The 23,296-nt window shown below is 49.0% G+C and overlaps 1 protein-coding gene across 7 annotated transcripts in view; it reads right to left on the bottom strand.

The window, feature by feature from the left end:
* Nucleotides 1-23,296, bottom strand: part of STARD9 (StAR related lipid transfer domain containing 9) — a 114,117-nt gene that overhangs the window by 6,684 nt on the left and 84,137 nt on the right. For 5 of the 7 annotated variants that reach the window (XM_032481393.1, XM_032481395.1, XM_032481392.1 and 2 more), the window contains 10 exons: nucleotides 13,494-22,827; nucleotides 13,119-13,316; nucleotides 12,479-12,692; nucleotides 11,976-12,113; nucleotides 1,788-1,905; nucleotides 1,538-1,659; nucleotides 1,303-1,367; nucleotides 932-1,134; nucleotides 687-766; nucleotides 301-459 (listed from right to left, as the gene is read on the bottom strand). In XM_032481393.1, the coding sequence (XP_032337284.1) occupies nucleotides 301-459; nucleotides 687-766; nucleotides 932-1,134; nucleotides 1,303-1,367; nucleotides 1,538-1,659; nucleotides 1,788-1,905; nucleotides 11,976-12,113; nucleotides 12,479-12,692; nucleotides 13,119-13,316; nucleotides 13,494-22,827 (10,631 nt within the window). The remainder of the gene's footprint in view (nucleotides 1-300; nucleotides 460-686; nucleotides 767-931; nucleotides 1,135-1,302; nucleotides 1,368-1,537; nucleotides 1,660-1,787; nucleotides 1,906-11,975; nucleotides 12,114-12,478; nucleotides 12,693-13,118; nucleotides 13,317-13,493; nucleotides 22,828-23,296) is intronic. The other 2 variants (XM_032481398.1, XM_032481397.1) reach the window with 2 other exon arrangements.

The following is a 23,296-nucleotide window of genomic DNA, read 5'->3' on the forward strand; positions in this document are numbered from 1 at the left end:
CCAACGACAAAGGTCAAGTCGGAACTGAGGCTGCTGCTTTGCCTCACAAGGACTCATGTATGTCCTGCGGACCGTGGGAACAGCCGGAGAATGTAGGCCGCCAGGCTCTGGTAATAGCAGCTTTAGAGAAGGGTGATCAATTCTGTCTCATTTCTTCCACTCTGATTCCTCACTGATTTGTGACCCACGAAACCCCCGAGTCTCCAGCTCTCAGGTCACAAGTCCTGGTTACTGAAGGATGTTGAACAGCTAAACAGAAAACTCCCGTGGGGCTAGGGTCAGCCGCACAGGGCAGATCACCTGGGCCAGGTAGATGACTCTGGTGACCTCCTTCCCTTCCACAGTGAGGGGCTGCAGGATCCAGGCGCTGGGCAGGATCTCCCCCCGCACCATCTCCCTGCTGGGTCTCGGCATGGATACATCATACACAGACTGAGCTGCCATGATAGACAGTGGCCCCTGGAAACAAAGTAGTGTGAGTTCCGCCCACGTGATGTGGCTCAAACAGGGCCAGGCTCCTGTGCAGTCAGGACCATGGAAGGCAGCACCCAGCCAGCCTTTAAGCACCCCTGCCCCCAAACCCAACTTGCCCTCCTCCTGGAGGACCTGATGCACAAAGACTGCATCTCATAACACACCGGCCCAGGTTCCTCCCTCCATATCTTTACCACCAGCAAGGCAGGCACCTCTTTGGCTTCCACGCAGACACAACAGAAATCCCGTGGCTGCTTCAGTGCACACAGGGCGGTATTGCACACCAAGTACACTGGAGGGGCAGGGATGGGAGAGTCAGGAGGTGCATGGACAGACCTAGTTCCGTCCCGCAATACCCCATCATTCCACGACCCAACACCCCACTGGGCCCAGCCTGAGTGCCTGGCCTCCCGAGAGAGCTGCCTCTGACCCTGCTGCCTCTGTCCCCTGCACTCACCTAGATTGATGCTGTTGGTCACCCGCTGATGCAGCCTCGCTGTCTGGATGGGTTGGTGGTACAGGGGCCACAGGGTGGGGTCACTCACAGCTGCCCACACATGAGACAGCGGCTGGGACACCACGCCCGCCCCCAGGAAGCCATGTCGAGTGGAAGAGAACACCTTGTTGTACAGCTGCACCTCCTGCTCCTCACCCTGATGGCTGGGGGAGACACCAAGGGCGGGGGAGAGGAGTTGGGGCGAAAACTGGGGTCTGGGGTCACAGAGGATGAGCTCAGGGTGAGGGACTCAAGGAAGCCACAGTGGAGAAGGGAAAGGAGGAGAGAAGGCAAACAGGGCCACAGGGACAGGACACTGCAAAGGGACTTACTTCCAGCCGGCTGCTGCACGGTGGCTGAAGAGGTTGTTCAGGTTATCTGAGCAAGCAGCCATTACCTGGGGACACAGTGACCGCACCCAGATTAGTGGGCTGGGTAGTCCCTCGGGCCAGCGTTTACTGAATTTCCCTTTTGTAAAGATGGAGAGCCGCTGAAGAAGCCTGCATCTGCCCTGCTCTTTCCCTCTTTCTTCCTCCCCACCCAGCAATCAGCTACAGGAAACCTCACATCAGCCATAGAGATGTCCACGATGTGCTTGGCCAAATCCCGGTAGGAGGAGGAGGAAGAGGTCCCCAGGCTGGACAAGCTGGACGGAGAACAGCAGCAACTGCCCAGGGAGGCTCTGCGGCCTGCAGTGAATAAGGTGGAGGCTCTGAGACGGCATGAGCATCGGGGCCTTGGGACAGCAACGGCCTCCTGAGGGACAGTGACTCCCTAGGCTCTAGCAGACCTTAGCCCCCAAGGTTCCCATACTCACTGTAGGCTAAGCTTTTCCAGGCAGACCCGGCCAGATTCAAGTGACTGTTCCTCACTGCAGAGCGGCCTCGCACGTCCCCCATCCAGGAGTCCCTGGAATCTGGCAAGTTTGTGTCCACCTGCCAAAGAGAAGATGCTCAGGACCAGAGCAGAGAGGAGAAAGCAGAGCAACAGAAAGCCAGTGCAGGGCTGCCTCCTCGGCCTCCGAGCTGCACCAACAGTTTCCAGCGTAAAGCCTCAAGTGAAAGGAGCTTCCCCGCTGGAATTACAGGGCACTGGATGCTCCTGAGAAGTCAGTCAACAGCAACAGGATCCAGTCCCTACAGAGTTTCCTTGCCCTCCAAGCCATACACTCAAAGGTTGCTTGTAGGAGAGTTCCAACAGGGATCAGAACAAACTGGCGCCTGAGAGGACAGTGTACTGGCGTCAATGGATGAGAGGCCCTCTGCGCCACTAAGGCAACAGGAATGAGGCCAGTGCTGGAGCTGTGTTTAGCGTGGGTGGCAAACAGCCCAATTGGTAGGTGGGATAGGGAAGAAAAGCGATGGGCTGTGAGAAGTCTGACCCTTGGCCGCGGCCCCAGGTACAGCAGCTAAGCCAAAGGTCCTAATTTAGGAACAGATGGAGATGATCCTCTGGATCTATAATACAGTCACCCCATCTTTACCTTTACCAGCTCCCCACTGACATGATCTTTGACCTCTGCTTGATCTAACAGGCACGCACCATCCTACCTCTATCATTAGTTCCTAACCTAGCGCTACTTTAAAGACAAGAAGAGGTGAACAAAGACATTCTGTCTCCATCCTTGCTTCCTGACTTCCTGCTGCAACATACAAGCGGTCTCTCCTACTTTAGGCAGATTGAGATTTCGTGTCGTCTTCTTAAGAACTTTCGCTGCTGATGTCCTCTTCACTTACTGCTTCCAGCTCTCTCTCTTCACTAGATTCTTCATATCAGCATTTAAGCCTGCAAACATTTCTCTGACCTTTAAAAACCTTTCTCTAGAGGTATCCTTGCTCTCCCGTCCTTTACAGATAAACTTGAAATGACTGTCACCATTTGCCTTCTCCCACCTTCTACACCCTTCTGAACCCACTCGAGTCTAGCCTTTGCTAGATCCATCCAGCTGGTGAACAGGTCCAAGTCTTCCTCTTGCTGAGCATCTCATTTTCACTTGAGATACTTGCGTCCTGAATCCCTGGGATCCTGGCTTCCTATCTCTCCAGGTGCTCCTTCCCAGTTTCCCTTGTTGGCTCATCCTCCCCAAACATAAGTTGATATATTGGGATTCTTTCAAGACTCAGGCCTAGGCCCTCTTTTCTCACCCTATAATATACTCCTAGCCTGTCTGTTTCCAGGGCTACATGGATGACTTCCAAACATAAATATGTGTGGATTAATCAATAAATATTACTGAGACAAGAGGGTCACCATCTGAAGAGAAGGTTACATCAAACCCATTTCATATATCACGCCAAAATAAATTATTTATGCTTTATGGCTCAAAAATACACAGGATGGGGGAGAATTTAATATTACGAGAAAAAAATTTTTTCAGTGATCTCATGATGAAGAAGTGCCTTCCTAAACAGGCCACAAAATCCAGAGACCATAAAAGAAAAGACTGATAAAAACTAAATAACATAGCATAAAATAAAAACAAACTAGGAAAAAACACTGGCCTTTCAAATGACAGAAGGATAATTTTCAAGGGGTGGGTATAGCTCAGTGGTAGAATGCATGTGCAAGGTCCTGGGTTCAATACCCAGTACCTCTGTTTAAAAAAATAAATAAACCTAAAATTACCTCCCCATATTAAAATTTTTTTCATTAAAAAAATCAAAACAAAAAAAATTTTTTTAAACAAACGAAAAGGGTAATTTTCTTAATATAAAGAAAGGCCTCCAAAAACAAAAGAACAACCTAACAGAGCAGACCCAGTACACTGGCAGGCAGAGCAAAAAGACCAAAGGACCAGAAATATCTGAAAAGGCATTCAATCTCAGGCACAAGAGAACTGCAAATTAAAGCTAAAATAAAATCTGCTTTATGCCTGTCAGATTGGCAAAGATTGAAGGGAAAAGCCCTTAATAAACACTCTGTTAAGCTGAGTATGGGTAAGTAGGCAGTGTTATATATTGTTATTTGAGAGTGTAAATAGGTATATTTTGGAAATATTTATCAGACATTTTAAATTAAACATGCACATATCCTTTGACCTAGCACTCCTACTTCTAGGAATTTAACCTATTCTTTCATTTAAGTGGGAATAAAACATTTTCAAATATGAACTCAGAGAACCTAGAGAGTATAGTACCCTTGAGTCTTTCTTGAAGAAATTGTAAGAGGAAGAATGACCAGGGTGGAAAAAAGAATGCATGCCGAAGAACTGCAAGTGAGCAGAGTCCATTTAACCAGCACTAGAACTCTGAATGCAAACACCATAAGCAGTGCAGAAATTCTGTAACAAAAGGTAAAGAGAAAAAAGGAGAGAAGGTGGAAATGCACTGATCTCCTCATGCTCTATAGCCAGGGTGAAAAGAAAACTGCTTAATCAGGACATTAAGACTATTTATAGCATGCACGAGATCCTGGGTTCAATCACCAGTGCCTCCATCCAAAAAATAAACAAATAGACCTAATCACCTGCCCCCCAAAACAAAAAACAAAAACAAAAAAAATAAAGATTATTTAAAGATATACAAGTGATCATGAAAAGGAAAAAAAAAAAGACTTCCAAATTATTGGAAAGAAGACACATATACACCCCCAAAGCAGAGAAAATACAGACCACAAATGAAGATAACACAAGATTTTTAGAAGCCCATGGAAAATTCATGATTAAAATATCCCTCAAATATAAAAAATAGTAACTATACTTTCTCTGAAATCATACATTCCCTCAACACATGGCAAACAAATTTAAAATTTAATAACAAAGTCAGAAAACACAAGGGCTTTTCTACCAAAAAAGTTTTTAAAAGTTCTTAACAACAATTGGGTAAGGAAGAAATACAAACTGAAATTGCAAAATTACTATTAAACAAAGGTAATAAAAAGTATATATCACAACTTGTAGAATACAACTAAAGCATTCTCGGAGGGAAATTTTAAACTTTAGATATTTACATCTATGAAAAATAAAAATAAATGAATTAATACTGTGAACAACTGCATGTCAACAAATGAGATAACTTAGATGAGCCAAATTCCTAGAAGACACAAACTACCAAAACTGACTCAAGATGAAATGGAAAATCTGAATAGACATTTAACAAGTAAATTTAGTAAGAAAGGTTTAGTAATAAATTTAGTAATAAAAAAACATTCCCACAGAAGAAAAAAGATGGGATAGCTTCATTAGTGAAATACATTCCTTCCAAAAAATAGAGGAGGGAAAACGTCTCAACTCATGAGGCCAGATTACCCTGATACAAAAAAACAAAGACATCACAAGTAAAGTACAGACCAATATCCCTTACGCATACAGATACAAAAATTCTCAGCAAACTACTAGTAAACTGAATCTAGCAACATATAAAGAGGATATACACCATGACCAAGTGGGATTTATCCCAAGAATACCAGGTTAGTTCAACACAGAAAAATCAATATAATACACTGTATTAATAGAGTGAAGCAAAACACCCTCATGATCATCTCAATAGATACAGAAAAAATATTTAAATAAATCCAGTATTTTCATGATAAAAACACTCAATAAGCTAGGACTAGAAGGAAATTTCCTCAATTTGATAATGATTATCTATGGAAACCCCACAGTTAACATACTTAATTGTAAAAAATCTGGATGGTTTTCTCCTGAAGTCAGTAACAAGACAAGGATGTCTGCTCTTACCACTTCTATTTACCATGGTTCTCAAGATTCTAGACAGGGCAATTAGGCAAGAAAACATCAACCACAACAACAAAAAGACAGATAATATGACCCTGTGTATAGAATATCCTAAGGAGTCTAACTAAAATACTATTAACTAATAAGTGAGTTCAGCAAGAGTTCAGGAGACAAGATCAATATACAAAATCAATTGTATTTCTGCATAGTAGCAATGAATAAACCAAAAATGAAATTAAGAAAATAAGCCCACTTACAATAGCATCAAAAATACTCAGGAATAAATTCAACAAAACAAATGCAAAATTTATACTCTGACAACTATGAAACATCGTTGAAAATAAAGACCTGAATAAATGGAAAGATATCCCATGTTCGTGGATCAAAAATCTTAATATTGTTAAGATGGTAACCTGCCCCAAACTGATCTACAGGTTCAATGCACTCTCAAAATCACAGATGACTTATTTTCAGAAGTTGACAAATTTATCCCTAAAATTCAAATGGAAAGTCAAGGGACCCAGAATAGCCAAAACAATCTTGAAAAAAACAAAGCTGGAGGACATACTCAAATTCTACTACAAGCCTAAACAGTTATCAAGACAGTGTGGTATTGGCATAAGGATAGACACATAATTCAATGGAATAGAACTGAGTCCAGAAATCAATCCACACATTGATGGTCAGTTAATCTTTCACAAGGGCGCCAAGACAATTCAGTGGGAGAAAAGAACAGCTGTTTGAACAAACGGTACTGGGACCACTGAATATCCACAAGCCAAACAATGAAATGTGATCCCTAATTCTCAATATAGATACAAAAATTGATTTAAAATGGATCAAAAAGAAAAAAAGGACACTAAAAAAGAAAAAAGAGGACACTAATGAACTCATCTATAAAACAGAAACAGACTCGCATAGTAAACAATCTTATGGTTACTGGGGGAAAGGGGGTGGGAAGGGATAAATTTGGGAGTTTGAGATTTGCAAATGTTAACCACCATATGTGAAAATAGATAAAAAAAAAAACCAAATTTCTTCTGTATAGCACAGGGGCCTATATTCAATTTCTTGTAATAACCTTTAGTGAAATAATATGAAAACAAATATATGTATGTATATGCATGACTGGGATGTCATGCTGTACATCAAAAATTTTAAAAAACAGAGAATTTAAAAATTAAAAAAAAATGGATCAAAGACTCAAATGTAGGAACTAAAACTATATAGCTACTAAAAGAAAATACAGGGGCATAATCTTTGTGACCTTGGATTAGGCAATAGTTTCTTAGATATGAAACCAAAAGCACAAGCAACAAAAGAAAAAATAGACACAATCAACATTTATAACTTTTGTGCTTCAAATGACACCATCAAGAAAGTTCAAAGACAGAGAGGGAATTTGTACTAGAATAAAGAACTCTTTAACTTAATAATAAAAAGACAAATAACCCAATTAGAAAATTGACAAAAGATCTGAAAAGACATTTCTCTAAGAAAAACTTATAAATGGCTAATAAGCACATGAAAAGATGCTCAACACCACTAACCATCAGAATCAAAATGACAGTGAGGTACCACTTGACATCCACTGGGATGAATATAATTAAAAAGATGAATAATAACAAGTGCTGGCCAGGATGTGGAGAAATATACTGTTCATACACTGCTGATGGGACTGTAGAATAGTGTGGCCACTTTGAAAAAGAGTTGGGCAGGAGGGAAGGTATAGCTGAAGGGGTAGAGCGCATGCTTAGCATGCACGAGGTCCTGGGTTCAATCCCCGATACTGCCATTAAACAAACAAACAAACCTAATTACCTCCCTCCCCTCCAAGTAATAATAAAATAAATAAAATTTATAAAAAGCAAAAGAGTTGGGCAGTTCTTCAACGGTGAAATAAGAGTTACTCTATGATCTCAATCCAACTCCAAGGTAAATACCCAAGAGAAGTGAAAGTGTGTGCTCACAAAAACTTGTACATTAATGTTCACAGCAGCATTATTCATAATAGGCAAAAAGTGGAAACCTAAATGTCCATCAACTGATGAACAGGCAAATAAATGTGACAGTCACACAATGTGATATTATTGGCCATAAACAGGAATGAAATTCTGATACATGCTACAATGTGGATGAACCCCTGCTGTGGGGTGAATTACTGTCCTCCAAAAAAGATACGCTGAGGCCCCAGCCCCTCCTATCTCTAACTTTATTTAGAAATAGGGGTTTCCCAGATGTAATCAAGTTAAGGTGAGGTCCTACTGGATTAGAGTGGGCCCTACATCCAATGATTGGTGTCCTTATAAGAAGTCCTATGAAGACACAGGGACACAGAGACCCCTGGGGAGAAGCCAAGTGATGCCAGAGGCAGAGTCTGGAATGATACAGTTACAAGCCAAGGAATGCCAAGGATCACTTGCAACCACTAGAAATTGCAGAGAGGCATGAACAGATTCTTCCCTCAGTTTTCAAAGGGAACATGGCCCTGTCAACACCACAATTTCAGACTTCTAGGCCGCAAATCTATGAGAGAATAAATTTCAGTTGTTTTGCACTACTACTGTTTATGGTAATTTGTTATAGCAACCCTAGGACATTAATACAACCCCAGAAATGTTATGACTGAAAGAAGCCAGTCATAAAGGACCATATATTATATGAGTCCATTTATATGAAATGTCCAGAATAGGCAAATCCACAGAGGAAGAAGGTAAGTAGATTAGTGGTTTACACAGGGTTGGGAATGGTGGGTTTGGGCAGTAACAACTAAGGGGCATGGGGTTTCTTTTTGGAGTAATAAAAATATTCCAGGGGGAAAGGTATAGCTCAGTGGTAGAGCACATGCTTAGTATGCACAAGGTCCTGCATTCAACCCCCAGTACCTCCATTAATTAAAATAAAATGTAATCAAATAAAAAAATAAAAAAATAAAAAATAAATAAAATAAAATAAAAATAAAGTAAAATTAAAAATAAAATAAAATAAAAAAATAAAAATAAGAAAAAATAAAAAATAAAATAAAAAATAAAAATAAATAAAATAAAATAAAATAATAAAATAAACAAGCCTAATTACCTACCCCCCAAAACAAAACAAAAAAATAAAATATTCAAAACTGATTGTGTTGATAGATATACAACTCTGTGAATACACTAAAAGCTGATAAATTATAACAACAATAATATAATAAATGAATTAAAGTAAGGAAGTACTCAAAAAAGGATGGGCATGTTAAAAGGGCACAGGACCCAATCTGAAAGAATTCCAAATGAGATCTGGAACAATCTGAGCAATGAAATTAATAATGATAGTATTGGATTATAATCCTCGGATAATGTATTTATGAGTCCAAACTGAACAAAATAAATAACTGAAGAAATCTAAACAGGGAGAGAAGGGATAACACGTCCTTTTAGAAAAATCCCAATTAATAAGTGTAGAAGAAATGATGGAAATACAAAATTGCCATTAAAAAAACCACAGTAATAATTTTTTCAGGCAAGATATACCAATGGATGCAAAAATAAGTAGGCAAAATTTCCAGGAAAAATAGGATATTTGCATAGTCTCAAAGTATCTCTCCCAAGATGTTTACTAATTATAAAGGGAAAAATACTAGCTTTCAGTGCAGCTGTCCCAGCCACCACAGTAACTTCAAGGTTAATATCACTAATAAGACATAACAGCATCACATATCCTCTGATATGATGCATCGAGGATAAGACATTGCACGGGACATACTTACACTATGATACTATTTGTTTTTTCTCCGAAATTCTAATTTAGCTGGTATCCTGCATTTTGCTTTGCTAATCTGGCAACCCCAACTGAGGAAGACACATTGTTTCCCTGGTTTCTTGCCAAAAATGCACAAGCACAATCTAATCATGAGAAAACAGTAAACATATTCTACAAAATTACTGACCATGAGACAAGGAAAGACTAAGAAATTATCACTGAAAAAGGAAGTAATTATTTTAAAAAGCACAAGTTAACAAGTTAGAATAAAAACTGAGTCCGGAAGAGAGGGAAAATCTAAACCAAGGTTGGCAAGCTTTTTTTCTGTAAAGCGTATATATGGTAAGCATTTAAGGCTTTGTGGACCATTTCAATAGATGGAACTACTCACCTCTGCGGCTGTGGCATGAAAGCAGCCACAGACAACACACACACACGGATGGGTGTGGCTACATTCCAGTGAAGCGTCATTCACAAAAGCAGGCGGTGGGCCAGATGTGGCCAGAGGGGTTTGCCAACCCCTGATCTCAACAGACCACTTTCCACAGGATAAATTTTCCAAAGAACGAATCCTCCCAAACATCAGGCCTTCTCAGTTTCACAGGATAATTACACCCCATTTCCAAAGATTAGGTAGGTAATTTAAAAAAAAAATTTAACTTCAAATCCCTAATTTCCCTCTCCGACTCACCTTAAATCATTCTCAGTAAAAAAGGGTATGTCTTCTTGTGTGTATGTGTTCTTGCATAAGGATTATTTTGTGTGCATATCGTTTTCATTTACACAAACAGTAACATGTTACACTCACTCTGTTCCGTGGTGTTTTCACTCAGTACTCTCCTTAATTATTCCTCCAATCTGTGGACGCTGACTCTTACACGGTATTCCATGTGTGCATCCACCACATTTTACACATCCATTCTCTCACTGATGGATTCTCTAAATGGCTTCCAACTCTACCACTTCAAATAATGCTTTCATAAATAACTTCATGTCTTCTTGGGCGGGTGAGAGGGAAGGATTAGGCAGACGGGGGACAGGAATGGCTATTTCCCTGGATACCTTTATAGATGAATGTATTTCTTGCCTTTTCTACTACATGAATATATAATCTATACAAAACAGTACATTTAAAAATATGCAATAAGAGAGAAAAAGGAAACATTATTCAATTGTTAAAAAGAACAAGTCAGCACTAGACTTACTGACATGAAATGACATCCCAAAAATATTTTTAAGGAAAAAAGCAAAGGGACAAAATGGGTACAGTATGCTTCCACTTAGGAGCTTTACAAAAAAGATACACACATTCTTACAAGATATACATATTCTTATAGACACACAGGCTATCTCTAGAAATACACGCCAAACTAGGATGGATGATTGCTTCTGAGGAGGCAAAAAGGAGACTGAAAGATGCATTTGACATTGTATGTCTTTTCCTACTGGTTGAGTACTATTATTTTTTTAACTGAAGTTTTGCTTACAAAAATAATTTCAAATTTTATATCCCCAGCCAGATCTTACCTCTGAGCTCCAGATCTGGATCCCAACTGCCTGAATTCCAACTGCTCTCCTGCATTTCTCACAAGCACTTTCAACCCAGTAAATACAAGACTAGACTTGTGATCTTCCTCTCAAAAACCTGCCCCCTTCAGGGCTCCTTGCCCCTTGGACATCATCAGCCTCTAGAGCCCAATGTGCACATGGTTCCCGACTCCTCCTTCTCCCCGCCTCCAACATCCGATCCACCACCGCGTCCCATGGATGCGGACACATCCACGTCTGCTCATCCACGGGGGCAGGGCCCTACCCCCACTTGGCTCTGCCAAAGTTGAGCGCGGGTCTGTCCCTCTCCTGCTGCTCCTGCCCCTTCTCTGGCCATCTTGTCATTCTCCTCCTGCCGCTAAAAAGCTTGTCAGCAGCTTTGGGGAAGTAATATGATCAGAAGAATTAGAGAGCAGCCAGAATTCTCAGTAGAATCGACGTGACCTTGCCTTTTCTAGTCCTTTCTCGTGTGATTCTCCTGTCTCACTCTTTACATTCCAGCCACACGAAGCTTCTTTCAGTTCCTCAAACGCCTTCTCCCTCAAAGCCTCACTTGCTGGGCCCTCTGCCTGGAAGGCTCTTCTGCCTGCTGTGAATCTCCCAACACCAACTTTTACTGAGTTAACTACCTCTCAACCTTCCAATCTCAGTTTAAACACTCTCTTCAGAGCGCCTGTGCTGACCCTACAGACCGGGCCAGGTCCCCCGTTTCATGCTAGCTTAGCACCCCTTTTTCATAGAACTCACTGCAACAATAATGAAATCGTCATAAAATAAGCCGTTTAATATTTATCCCTCTAATAATGTGTTTAAGGACAAGAACAGTTTTGCTCAGTGCCTAAGATAGTGCCTGTGAAATAAACACTTGTTGAATGAATGAACAAACAGGGAGAGGGAGACAAAAACCACAGGGAAGACCAAAGGCCATCGTGCAAGAGACTGACTCATGTCAGCAGTGGCCTCTGGGAGGTGGAACCTCCTCCCAAACTCTTGCCACAGTGGTCCTGGCACCTGGTTCGTGTCTCACATGTGCCTACTCACCACACTGTCTGGGGACTGGAGCTGGCCTGGCAAGGCTGGGCTGCTGTTGTAGCCAGAGGTGACACCAGAGGAGAGGCTTCCATCGGAGCTGGTGCACCGGGAGCTGGAGGCAGCCAGGGTATGTAGCTTTTCCTCCTCCTGGGAAGGACAGATCACTGTCAGCCAGCCTCAGGTGCACCCTCACCACCCACGTCTCATCACCCCGGAAACCACCCCTTCTCATCTCCCCAGCTCCCGTCCCCTCCCAGTGCCTCTTGCCTCAGCCTTACTCCCTCAGGCCTCCCCTACCTCCCACCCCAACTATATAGCAAAGCTGCCTCCTCCTAGACCCTGGCCCGGGAACAGGAGCTGGTCTGATGAGGATGATGGATGATGTGGAAAGAGCACAGCTCTGAGCTGGCACTAGGGCTCTGATGCCCCCTCCAAATGCTACGTTCTAAGACTCAGAAGCAGCCCCAGTGATGGCAGACCCAGTCAGAGGTCTGCCCCAGCTCCAGGCCTACCCTGAAATCAGAGGCTTGCCCCCTTCCCACCCTCAGCAGCTGGGAGATGATCTGCTGGCGGATTCGCAGCTTTTCCTGTTCAGTCCGCTCCCGCAGTCGGTCCCGGGCCCGGGCAATCTCCACCTTGGCCTCCTCGCGGGCCCGCTGGTATTCTTGTAGCATCAGCTCTATGTCAGAGGGCGGGTGAGCAGACCTTGACGCTGACCCTGGACTCCTGGGGAAAACCATAGGGGTGGAGAGATGCCTTCTAACGAGGTGGGTGGGTGACGGCCCTGGCCTGCTCACCCCAGGTCAGCTCAACACCACTCTCTTGAAGGACCCACCCTCTCTCTGCCCAGAGGATCATGTTTGGTTTTACATCCATCCCGAGGCTCAGGCCTAAGTCTTACATAGCACATCACAGGCCCTCTGCCCAGCTATCTCCCCACTGCTCCCTCCCAACATCCTCCTTTCCCTTTGCCTCAGTCTCCACAACCGCCTCCAGCTGTCCACAGGCATGTTAGGACCCAGTCCTGGAATCGCTCCTGGTGAAGGAAGCTGCAGCCTCTGTTCTGCAGGACGCTAAAATCCAGGTCCTGCTCCCCACGATGCTCTCGCCCCACGCAGAGCCTGCTCCCCACGGGGTCCGGGGTCCCCATACCTGGTGGTCTCCACAACATCCCTCCTCAGCTGCTGCAGGTATTCTCGGCGCCTGCTGGGTAAGCCCAGGTCCCGGGTAGGGAGATCCCAGCTAGACGGGAAGCTCAGCTGTTTCTGAGGGCTGAGGCTTCGTGCCCGGCGGAAGTTCTGAAGTCGCTCAGCTCGTTCTCTCCGGAGGTTCTCCAGGGTTTGTTTTGGCCTGAGAATAAATGTGACTGAGCCGCTGAAGCTGGCCCTGAATACCCTTCTCCTTAAGATCTATCTCTGACCCATGGGAGATCCCAGGGCTGAGGGAACAGCCAGCTGTTAGCCTTCTGGGTTCTTTTTCTTCTCCACACCCCCCTCCCTTGCTGCCCACTCCAGGCTGGGGGCTCACCAGGCGTACAGCTCCCCCTGGGGGTGCGGCTCAGGCTCCTCAGCGGCGAGCGCCTCCCCGGTCCCGCTCTGGAGCACCTGCAGCAGGGCGTCTGCCTCCCCGAAGCCGTGGTGCAGTTTTGCTTCTGTAAGCTCCACGCTGAGCGAGAGGTTCTGGGCCCCAACTTGCAGGGGGATCTGCTCCCTCTGGGACCACTCAGGAGCCTGGCTCTGGTCGGCAGGAGGTTCTGGGGGCCTCTGTCCCTGCTCTCCAGAGCTGCAATCACATCTGGCCCCTGGCAAATCCATCACACCTAGACCCCCAGGAAAGCCATCCTGAACCCCACACCAGTCACTAAACTTGTTATGTACCGGGAGGTCCCCCAGGCTATGATGCTGGGGCTCAGGGGCTGTGTGCATCTGGGAACTTGGACGCAGCAGCCCCTCAGGCTGGCAGGCCTCAGTTGGGCCCAGTATGCAACCCTGGAGCCCCAGGGTCTCAGTCAACTCAAAGAAAGGGCAGGGACTGCGGCACTGGGGGCCTCCCTGTGAAGAGGGAATGTCCAGAGTGGGCAGCGGCGGCTTTGGAGATGCTGAGCTCTCGCCTCCACTCTCTGTCCTGCTCTGCCGTTGACTCGGTCCTCTGCTGCTCAGTGGGTCACATGCCAGGGAGGCCATGTCCTCAGGCACAAAGCCATCGGCCCCCCTCTGGTTCCTGCTTCTTGGTGCTGGAGGCAGCGGCCTGCTCTGGACCCTGGTGGTGGTCCTGGGCTGATGCCGCTGCAGGGGCTGCTCAACAAAACGAACTTGGAGTTTTGTGCTCTGCTGTGGGCTGCCTGAGGAGCTCGCCTCAAGGAAGGACCTGCGATCACCTCCTTCTAAGGAACTTCTGCCTTCTCCACAGGGAGCCCCCAGTCTCTGGGAGCTGCCTGACTCATCAGTGGTGTGAGAATAATGACCCACTGGAGGCCTGGGGGCACAAAGGGGAAGGCCTGGGCTGGAGATGTGGTTCCTTCGGCCTTCGAGGGAAAGGGCTGAGGGGGCCGAGAGAGATAAAGCACCTAGGGGGAGCCCCAACCCCTGGGGGCTGGCACTAAGTGTGAGGATCGGGGAGGAGGCCCTGTCCACCAGCAAGGCACTGGTGGGCCTCTGTGCCTTCTGGACCCTGGGTTGCCTAAAGAATTCTGCAGTGTCGGAGCAGCGCCCTGGGGAGGGAGATGCGCTGAGGCCAGGGCTGCTGACAGCCAGGCAGGAGGGTTCCTCTGGCCGGGGGCTGGGAGGCAGGGAGGCATCAGGAGAAGGCTGGGGGCTCACAGAAAGCAGGTTCTGCCCAAAGGGGACTTTCTGAAAACTCAAGTGGGGTGACAGTACTGGAAGGCTCTGGGGCCGGCAGTGGGTGCTTTCTTCCTGAAGATCGAGGGGCCCTGTTGTTTTCCATCCTGTTTCCTCTGTCTTCCTCTTCTGAAGTGTCCCTGGGACATGTCTCTGTTTCTGGGACATGGCAGACATAACTGAGCCCAGCCTGTCAAGGACCACACTGATCTTCTGAGAGTTGGCCTCTGGGGCCTGGAGATGCAGAGGTAGTGAGGCCCGGTCAGTCTGGACGGCCTCATCCATGGTGGTCTGAGTGCAGCCATCCATCATAAGGGCCTGAGGCGCCTCACCTGGGGTCTCTCTCTTGGCATTCCGCTCCTTTTCAGCCACGCTTGGCTGAGAGAGACTCCCCAACAGCTCTGAGGTGCTGTGCAGGAGCTGCGAGAGGTGGAGAGACAGGTTGTGCATGCTGGCCCAGGAGGCCAGGTCCGACTGAGCAGAGCAGATGTCAGTGTAGCTCCAGCAGGGCCTGCAGCCCGGTGTCTGTGTGCCCTGCTCCAAGGTGCTCATCCTGGGTTGTCCTGCAGGGTCGCCCGCCTCTGCCGGATACAGCAGCATAATCTCATCCACTGGGCCTGCAGCACTTCCTTCAGCCCGGGGGGGCTCCCTCCTCAGACCACTCGCTTCATCAGGGGTACCCGGGAACTGAGCTCTCCTGTCAGGACCGTGAGTGGGGGCTGCTCCTTCAGAGCTGAGCAGGATGTGGGGGGTCCCCAGGGCAAATGAGGAACCCCATACTTCCCAGGGCTCATGAGAACCTCGGGCTTCTTGGATGCTGCTGCATGTGCTCAACAGGCCCCGGGCACTGGCACAGGTGCTGCGGTGGGAGCGCAACGGGGAGTTCTGGTCTCCTAAGCCATCGTCGATGCTGGAACTCCGGGCCACACTGGGTGGTATCAGGCCCTGGGATGTGTGGCCACGAGAGACATCGACTGCACTGCCAAACCCATACTGCTTCCAGCCGATGCACACAGGCCCCTCCGGACGCCAGGGCAGGACGCAGGGATTGATGTCGCTGGAGCCGGAGGGTAGTGCTCCTCCACCTGCCTCAGACTGAGGCTCCTCTGGCCTGGCCTGGCCACCCAGTCTCTCTGGCTTTCCCTGCTGGGCCTGTTCCAGAGAGGCCATGAGATCAGGGGTTGGCATGCACGAGAGAGCTGAAGTTGTAGGGTACGGAGTGGGGGCGGATTGCAGGCGCCTGGGGACAGCAGCACTATCGCCCAAGTCAGGTGAGGCCTCCTGATCGCAGCCCTCAGCTTTCAGAGATGGTCTCACTACTGACTTCCCTGAGGAAGAGCCCCCGAGATGTGGGGTCCACAGTCTCCGAGGCTCCTGTATCTTCTCATCTGTGGGGGAAGGAGGCTCCACGCTCAAGTTCAGCTCCTGAAGGGACCGGGAAGAGCTGACCACAGAGAACTGTGGTCCATAGTGTCTGGGCCCAGAGATTGCAATCACGGGAAGCGAGCGCCGATGGTGAGGCTCCAGCTGCTCCCCGCCAGGGGAGGGCGGCCCAGAGCCCTGGGCCACAGGCCCACGTGCTCCACGGTGCTCCAGGTGAACAGTGGCTGAGTCTCCAAAGCCTGATGAGAACATCTTGGACACAGTGGGCCTGGGCACAGCCATCTCCTCTCCGCCCGCACCTCTTATCTGACAGCTGCCCAAGCAACCTTCATCAGTGTGTAGGGGGCTGCTGCCCCGGGTAGGGTCTTCACCCCCACCTGAAGCCTGGTCTCTCTGTTGCTCTTCCTCCTCCCAAGGACTGTCAACCCAGGGACTGGAGATGTACTTTAACTTTGCTACGAATTTGGCTTGAGGATCCAAGCCACTGTGATCCCTGGACTCAGAGGAACGTTGTGACTTTTCTGGAAGGCATCTGATGGCATTTGTGCCATCCTGGGGTCCCATCAGCAGCTCATGCCCAACAGACCCTTCACTTAAATTCAGGGTGTGTGGTCTGCCAGCTGTCGCAGGTGGTCCTGGCTTAGGCTGAGAGCCCTGTGCTCTCTGGCCACCAGCAGAGCTGTCCTGAAACCTCCTGGGTGGCTCAGAGCACCTGCTTATGAGGAAAGGAGAGGCCTCAAGCTCCGTACCGGCTTTCTTCTCAGCAAACGTTTTCTCAGGATCCCCTACAGACCTTTTATCAGCAACCAAGTGGCTGAGGGAACTTGTCTTCCCATCAGGGGCAGAAAGGGAGTGGCCACCTTGAGCCAGAGGCAGGACAGCAGCAGCAATGGAGGGCTCTGGAGGGTCGCCATCTGCTGGCCTCAATTCCACATTGATGCCTTTGGGCTCAAGGCCACATGCCAAGAGCATATCAGGCTCCCTGGAATGGCCCTCTCCTCTCTCATCCATTCCCCTGGCCCTGGAGGCTACCATGCAGGGTGGGTGGCAAGTGTGTGGGGCAGCCTTGGAAGTCCCCTTGCCCAGGTCACCACCTCTGTAAGGAAAGGGAGGAACAGGCATGGAAGGAGAGGAACGAGCATGGGGAGCAATGGGTTGAGGGTCGCACGGCTGCCGGCAAGAATGAGTTTCGCTGTCTTCTTGGCCCCCTGATGGCCTTAGGGTCCTGCTACCTTCAGTGCTTCCCCAAGAGGCAACACAACCTGAAATTTCCTGCGGGCATCTGCGTGGGACCTCCTCCCTAACTCCCGTGGGTCTACGATCTGGCGGTGCAGCTGGCCTGGGACCTTCACTGCCAGCTCTGCAGGCTTCTGCTGGCCCAGAGCCAACACTCGTCTCCCGCTTCACGTGCTGCTGCGAAGGAGCTTCCGGTTCAACCCCTCTCAGGGCTCCAGGGAGGACAGTACCCTGTCTGGGACTTGCCCTCCCTTCTTCTAAGCTGGCAGAAGCTTCAAGGCACTGGACCTGGTCTTGGTTAGGCCCTGAGAGGCAGGCAGAATTCTCAACATCACAGATCAAAAGCTGACTTTCAAAACAGGTTGTTTTTCCTCCTTGTGCAGCCTCTAGAAAGTTACCTGAACCTGTGTTGTCCAGAGTTCCAGGTTCTTGGTGGGCTGGGCTTCTCTTCTGACTGGCCGGGGGCACATTCTCGGCAGCCTCCCATGCAGCAAACTGGCCTTGCCCATGTGGAATCCCTCCAGGATCATCAAAAGGGGCCTGAGAAGGTAAGGCTGCCACTGCTTCCTCGGCTGTGACCTTCCTGTCCTCCTCCACAGCTGTAGGAGAAGGAAGCCGGTCTGAGCCCAAAGGATCAGCAGAGGAAGGTGTTCTTCTGGTTGCTTCTTTCCTTTTCTCTATGACATCAGAAGAGCTGGAGTGACAAAGAAACTGTTCACTTGCTCCCAGGAAATGTCTCAGCTTTCCGGTGCAATGGCTTTTACCTAGAGCAGGGGCAGCGTGGGAAGAAGTCTTTGAGAGACACCGTGGCCCTGTGTTATTGTCGGGCTGAGGGTGAAAGCTGTCTGCAGAGGGGGGTGTGGCCTGAAGGACAGATGTCCTCTCATCAATTGACAGGTGTCCTGGTTCAGCAGAGAGAGATGCCACATGATTTCCCTGTGCTTCACCCTCATCTCTGGTCCTGTCTGACACTGGCTGGCCCACTTGTGGACACTGAGGCCTGCCTGGGGCCCGTGAAGAACTTTCAGGCTCTAATGAAGTCTCATCGTAGTGAAGAACTGTGCCCCCAGCCGCCAAGTCCTGAAGCTGCTTCCCTTGGGTCTCTGCCTGTCCCATCCCCTCCAACACAGCCTGGCATGTGGGTGGATGGGCAGAGGGCTCCGGCTGAGGCACCCTTGGCAGGGACACAGGTGCTGAGAATGCACTCCTGGCAGGACTGAGGTCCTTGGCCTCCTCCTCTGCCTTCGGCCTCACCTCCCTGTCTCGGCTGTTCCGCTCTTCTAAGAGGTAGCTGGCCTTCCTTTCAAATGGGCTAGAGGCCCTGTTCTGGGAACTGGCTCTTCCCGTTCCTCTTTGTATGGATGCCTTGGCTTTGGAAGGAAAACTCACCCTGCTACTCAAGTCTGTGGAGGTGCTTCTGAGGTCCCCTGCGTGGTGTTGGGGACTGGTGCTTGCTGACCTCCTGCCCTCGGTCCCCTGGGGAATGCTCCCTGGTGCACTGGATTGACCGTGAGATGCCATGGCCGTGGGTATCACAGACCCACACCAACCAGAGTGTGCCACAGGGGAGCCCCCTCTAACTTCTCCCTGCAGGCCGTGGCTTCTGGGCTCTCCACGCTGGTCCTGACACCCTGCTCCAGTTACTGAGGGGCTGCTGGGCATTTTCAACTTCATGGGGTCCAGCACACAGTCAACGGAAGAGATGTCTACAGTATTAGGGGTATGAATGTAGCTTTCTGGCAGCCCTGGAGAATTCAAGGGGAAGGTATTACCCAGGTCTTGGTGAGGAGCCACACAGGAGTCTGGCTGGCCCCACAACGGGCCACTCTCTTGGCTAAAAGACACGCCCACACAACGCTGGCGTGAACCAGGGACTTTCTGAGTCACTGAGACCACTCTGTCTTCTTCCTGTAGGCCCCCTCTTTGTACAGCCATTTCTTCAACTCTGCCTTGAACTTCTGTCTCCTCTTGCTTAGAACTACGCATGCGTCTGGCCAGTTGGCTTTCCTGAAACCCTTTTACAGTCTCCAGCTCCTCAAGACTTCCCAAGTCCCAGAGCTGCCCTCTGGGGGGCACTGCATTCAGCAGCTCACCCTCCTCAGCAGACATCTCAGGCCTGGGCTGCAGTGACAGAGCTCCAGCCAATGCTTTCGTTCTCCCTGGATTAACAGAGGTGTTGGTGCAAGCCATACATGCCCCTAAAAACTCACCAGTGTCCCTGGCAGGTCTGTCTAACACAGCTGGGTAGGTGCGCCCTCTCACAAACTTGATGTTGTGTACACGTTCCCTCAACTTGAACGGGCTCAGGGTGATTTTCTGGACCTGGGGATCCTTCCCAATGCTACTGTTAACCTCCATTTCTCCAGCTTCCTCATCCCTAAAGATAACATCATCTGTCTGTCTGGGAGAAGAGAGCTGATCCTTGAAGGATACGTCATTTCCAGAACCGCCTGCCCTCAGCACACAGTCAGCCCTCTCCTGGTCCTGCGGGTCCTGGAACACAAACTTTTTACTGACTCCCAGTGTGTGGGAAGCACAGAGCTGCTTACTCTGCTTGGATTCAATTTCCAAGATGCCATTTTCCAGCTGCACTACACTCTTAATTAGCTTAGCCATTTCATCAGCATTATTACCTTGTTTATTCCACTTCTTTCCAGAAGGTGCTTCTCTGGAGTTGAACATTTCTTGTGCCTTTCCAGGGACTTTGCTTTCACTGTGGCTTCTTTCTTGAGAGCGTGTAACTGACTGGACTCTTCCACATGTAGACTCTGTCTGTGGAAACTTAAACTCTTCTGAGCCATCTTTGGGATGGAGAGCTTTTCCAAGAAGCCCAGTTTCATTCCTCCCTTCTCCCTCATGGGTCGGACTCTCCTCCTGGGCTGCTGTCTCTGGGCTGCTTACTCTATGATGTACTGGTCTGGGCTTCAAAGAAAGAGCAGCCTCCCCTAGCATGTCCTTGTCAAGGCCTAAACTGATGGTTTTATAGATTAACTCAGACCTGATCCCAGAATGAAACTGTCTCTTCGTGTCAAAGGCCTGGGTCTGTCTGAGGGCTGCACTCTGCCCCTGCTCTTCTTCCCCACCTGTCTCAGGTTCACACACAAAGAGAGGCTCCCCAGACCCAGCACTGTCTGAGGAGACCCCGCAGGAGGACTGTACAGAGGCCTTTTCTCCCTGCCTGAGTGTTGGAAGACTGTGTTTATTTAAAATTCCAACTTGATTTTCAAATTCACATACTTTTACGCTGGTAGAGGGAAGAAAATGTCTGTTCTGAGAGACAAAAAAATAAACTGAATTATGGTTGTCTTCTTTAACATTTCCAGGGCGTTTCCACTTTTCTTCATTAACTTCCTCGGTGTTCTGAACAACTGGCCTCTCTGCTGTGCCCTGCTGAGATGGGACCATCTTGGAATTCTGGTTGTGTGATGGCACTGGCAGTTTATTCTTCACAGAGACATTCTGGATGACTCGGTGGTTGGGCCCAAAGCCCCAGGCTTCTCTGGGGGGCGGGGAAGGCATTCTTGCTTCTCTGCAAGCCGGGATCTCCAAGGCGGTTTCCGTCAGGGCATCCCGGCTCTTGGTCACATAGAATGTTTCCAAGGGAGGTGGCTGCAGGGAAGACGGGAGTGGGTTCCAGGGAGCAGAGTGGAGGTACAGCTCTGGACCCGACAGCAAGGCAAAGGGAAGACTGCTGTGCCTTTCCACCGCTTCCTGGGAGCTCTCCTGGGAGTCTGTGTTCTCTTCCTGTGGGGGGCACTGGCCGCTCTGACCTGATTGCCCCGCCTGGTCTGCACTGCTCCTCCCGAAGGGAGCCCTGCCTCGGGGACGATGATGGTCTTTGGTGGCTATGGTGACAACACTGTGACAAGGGCTCTTCAGAAAGAAACATTCATCAGAGGATGTCATCAGTTCAGGTTTCTGGCTACTTTGAGAGGACTCTTCCAAGCTGTTCTCTTTGACTTCGTGTGCTTCCCTCACGGGATGCACTGTCTTGTTCTCTGCTGCGGAGGCCTGCGCGTGTGTCATTCCAGAAGCTGAGGATTCTACATCTGCCGAGTAAGTTCCACTACAACTCACCTTCTCACTAGCTGTAAAAAAATCTGAAGTGCCTTCTATCTCGACACTCAAACTGTCCTGTTCTTTCTCTGCTCTCAAACGCTTAATTTTGGATAGATGAATAGGAAAGCTGCTGAAGTCCAGACTCCTAGGTACCCCAGAACCAACTGGCAATAGAGCATCTCCTCCCTTGTCAGAAGCCTGGGTCAGGGAACCAGAGTCTCCTTCGAGGGAGGCAAAAGCTGACCTGGGCTCTTCTGTGGCCTCCAAAGCAGGATGAGACAGTTCAAGGAGGTACTTTTGCTGAAGGGCGGCCCACTCTCTCTCACCAGCGCTGCCGATGTAAGTGAATGAGGTGGCAGAGGCAGCCAACAAGCTCGACACACTAGAGTCGGAAGCTTCAGAGATGCCCTGCTGGGCCGCGTCAGGGACACCTCTGGCCTGAAAGGTGCCATCAGCTCTTGACTGGAGAAGCCTGTAAGGGCCCCAGAGTGACAGCCTGGTCATATCAGAAGCAGGGATTGCGTGCACACCTCTGACACTGCAGGGCAGCTCAGCACCGCCCTGAGGCAGTTCGGAGCTATACGGCAGAGCTATTTCTGTACCTGATGACTTTAGTTCTCCCGTGTTTAGCCAGTATCCAGGCCTCTTCCAACCACAAGGCTGAAAATCCTGGACATTAGGACTCGGACATAAAGAATCTGAGGGGCTGCTGGGATTGATCTTGGAGTCACAGGAAAACCAGGAATCCACAGACACCAGAGGGCTCCCTCTTGAAAGATGCACGTCTTGGACAGCGTGCGCTCGTTCAGAGGAGTTTGCCTCCACCGCCAACTCAGGCTGCTCACAGGGGGGCTGTGGATCCAGGTAAAATGAACTGCTCACTGGCAGGATGGCATCCAGCCTGGCTCCTGTCCTGTGCTTGATGGCACCAAGCCTGCATGCTGCCTCCTGGTCCCCACCGGGCAGACTGGAGGGCTGCAAGTGCCAGAAAGTCTCTGTGGGCATCTCGTCAGCCGAAATGAAGAAAGGCTCTTCTTGTCGATGGTCCCCGAGTTCTTCCTCAGTGTCAATCAGGCTGTCAAGGGAAAAGCTTTTCTGAGTCTGGGTGAACAGTCCACTGTCTGAGGATGTAGTGAAGACCCTCACAGAGGCTCCAGCTCTGGCCCTTGGGTGGCCATGGCCACTGGTGAGGTAACTGTCCCCTGGGCTGTCCCGCAGGCTTCGGCACCCCTTCTCGGCCAGGGAGTCCTCAGATATTTGGCTGTCGTCACTTTCAGAGTTCTCTGGCTCTGGGAGATCCCGCTCCTTCCCCTGGGGCCCCTCTGGCATCAGCAGCTCCGGGAAGGCTTGGGCACAGACACAGGAGAGAGAATCCACTGAGTAACCGCTATCTGCGTCAGGTAAACCACCACCTTTTTCTCTTGCATGATCCACTACTGGGCTGGAATCTATGAGTGAGGCCATGGTGTCTGGGTCCCCTGCACTGTGTTGCCTCTTCAAAGGGCTGCCGTGAGGCAAACAAGAGGACTTCTAGGCCTGGTCTCTGACCCTCACTGCCAGGACCCTCTGCTGCCTTTTGGATGCCCCCACGTGGAGGAGGTGGTGTGGATTGGCCCAGAAAGTCCTGGCCTCGTTTCCACGCCCAGCTGCCTGTGTAGGTCCACAGGGATGTGAGGAACTGCAGCTGGCTCCCTCAGCAGCCTCATGTGTCCCAAGATTCCCTTCTTTTTGCCGCCCTGCTGGTGTTAATCCCTTAGCCCTCCTGGTTTAAGGAGTGGGAGGGGAGAAGGTTCTGGATTGTCCCATGGTTTCAGC

The sequence above is a fragment of the Camelus ferus genome, chromosome 6 (genome assembly GCF_009834535.1).
Source record: "Camelus ferus isolate YT-003-E chromosome 6, BCGSAC_Cfer_1.0, whole genome shotgun sequence".
Taxonomy (NCBI): domain Eukaryota; kingdom Metazoa; phylum Chordata; class Mammalia; order Artiodactyla; family Camelidae; genus Camelus; species Camelus ferus.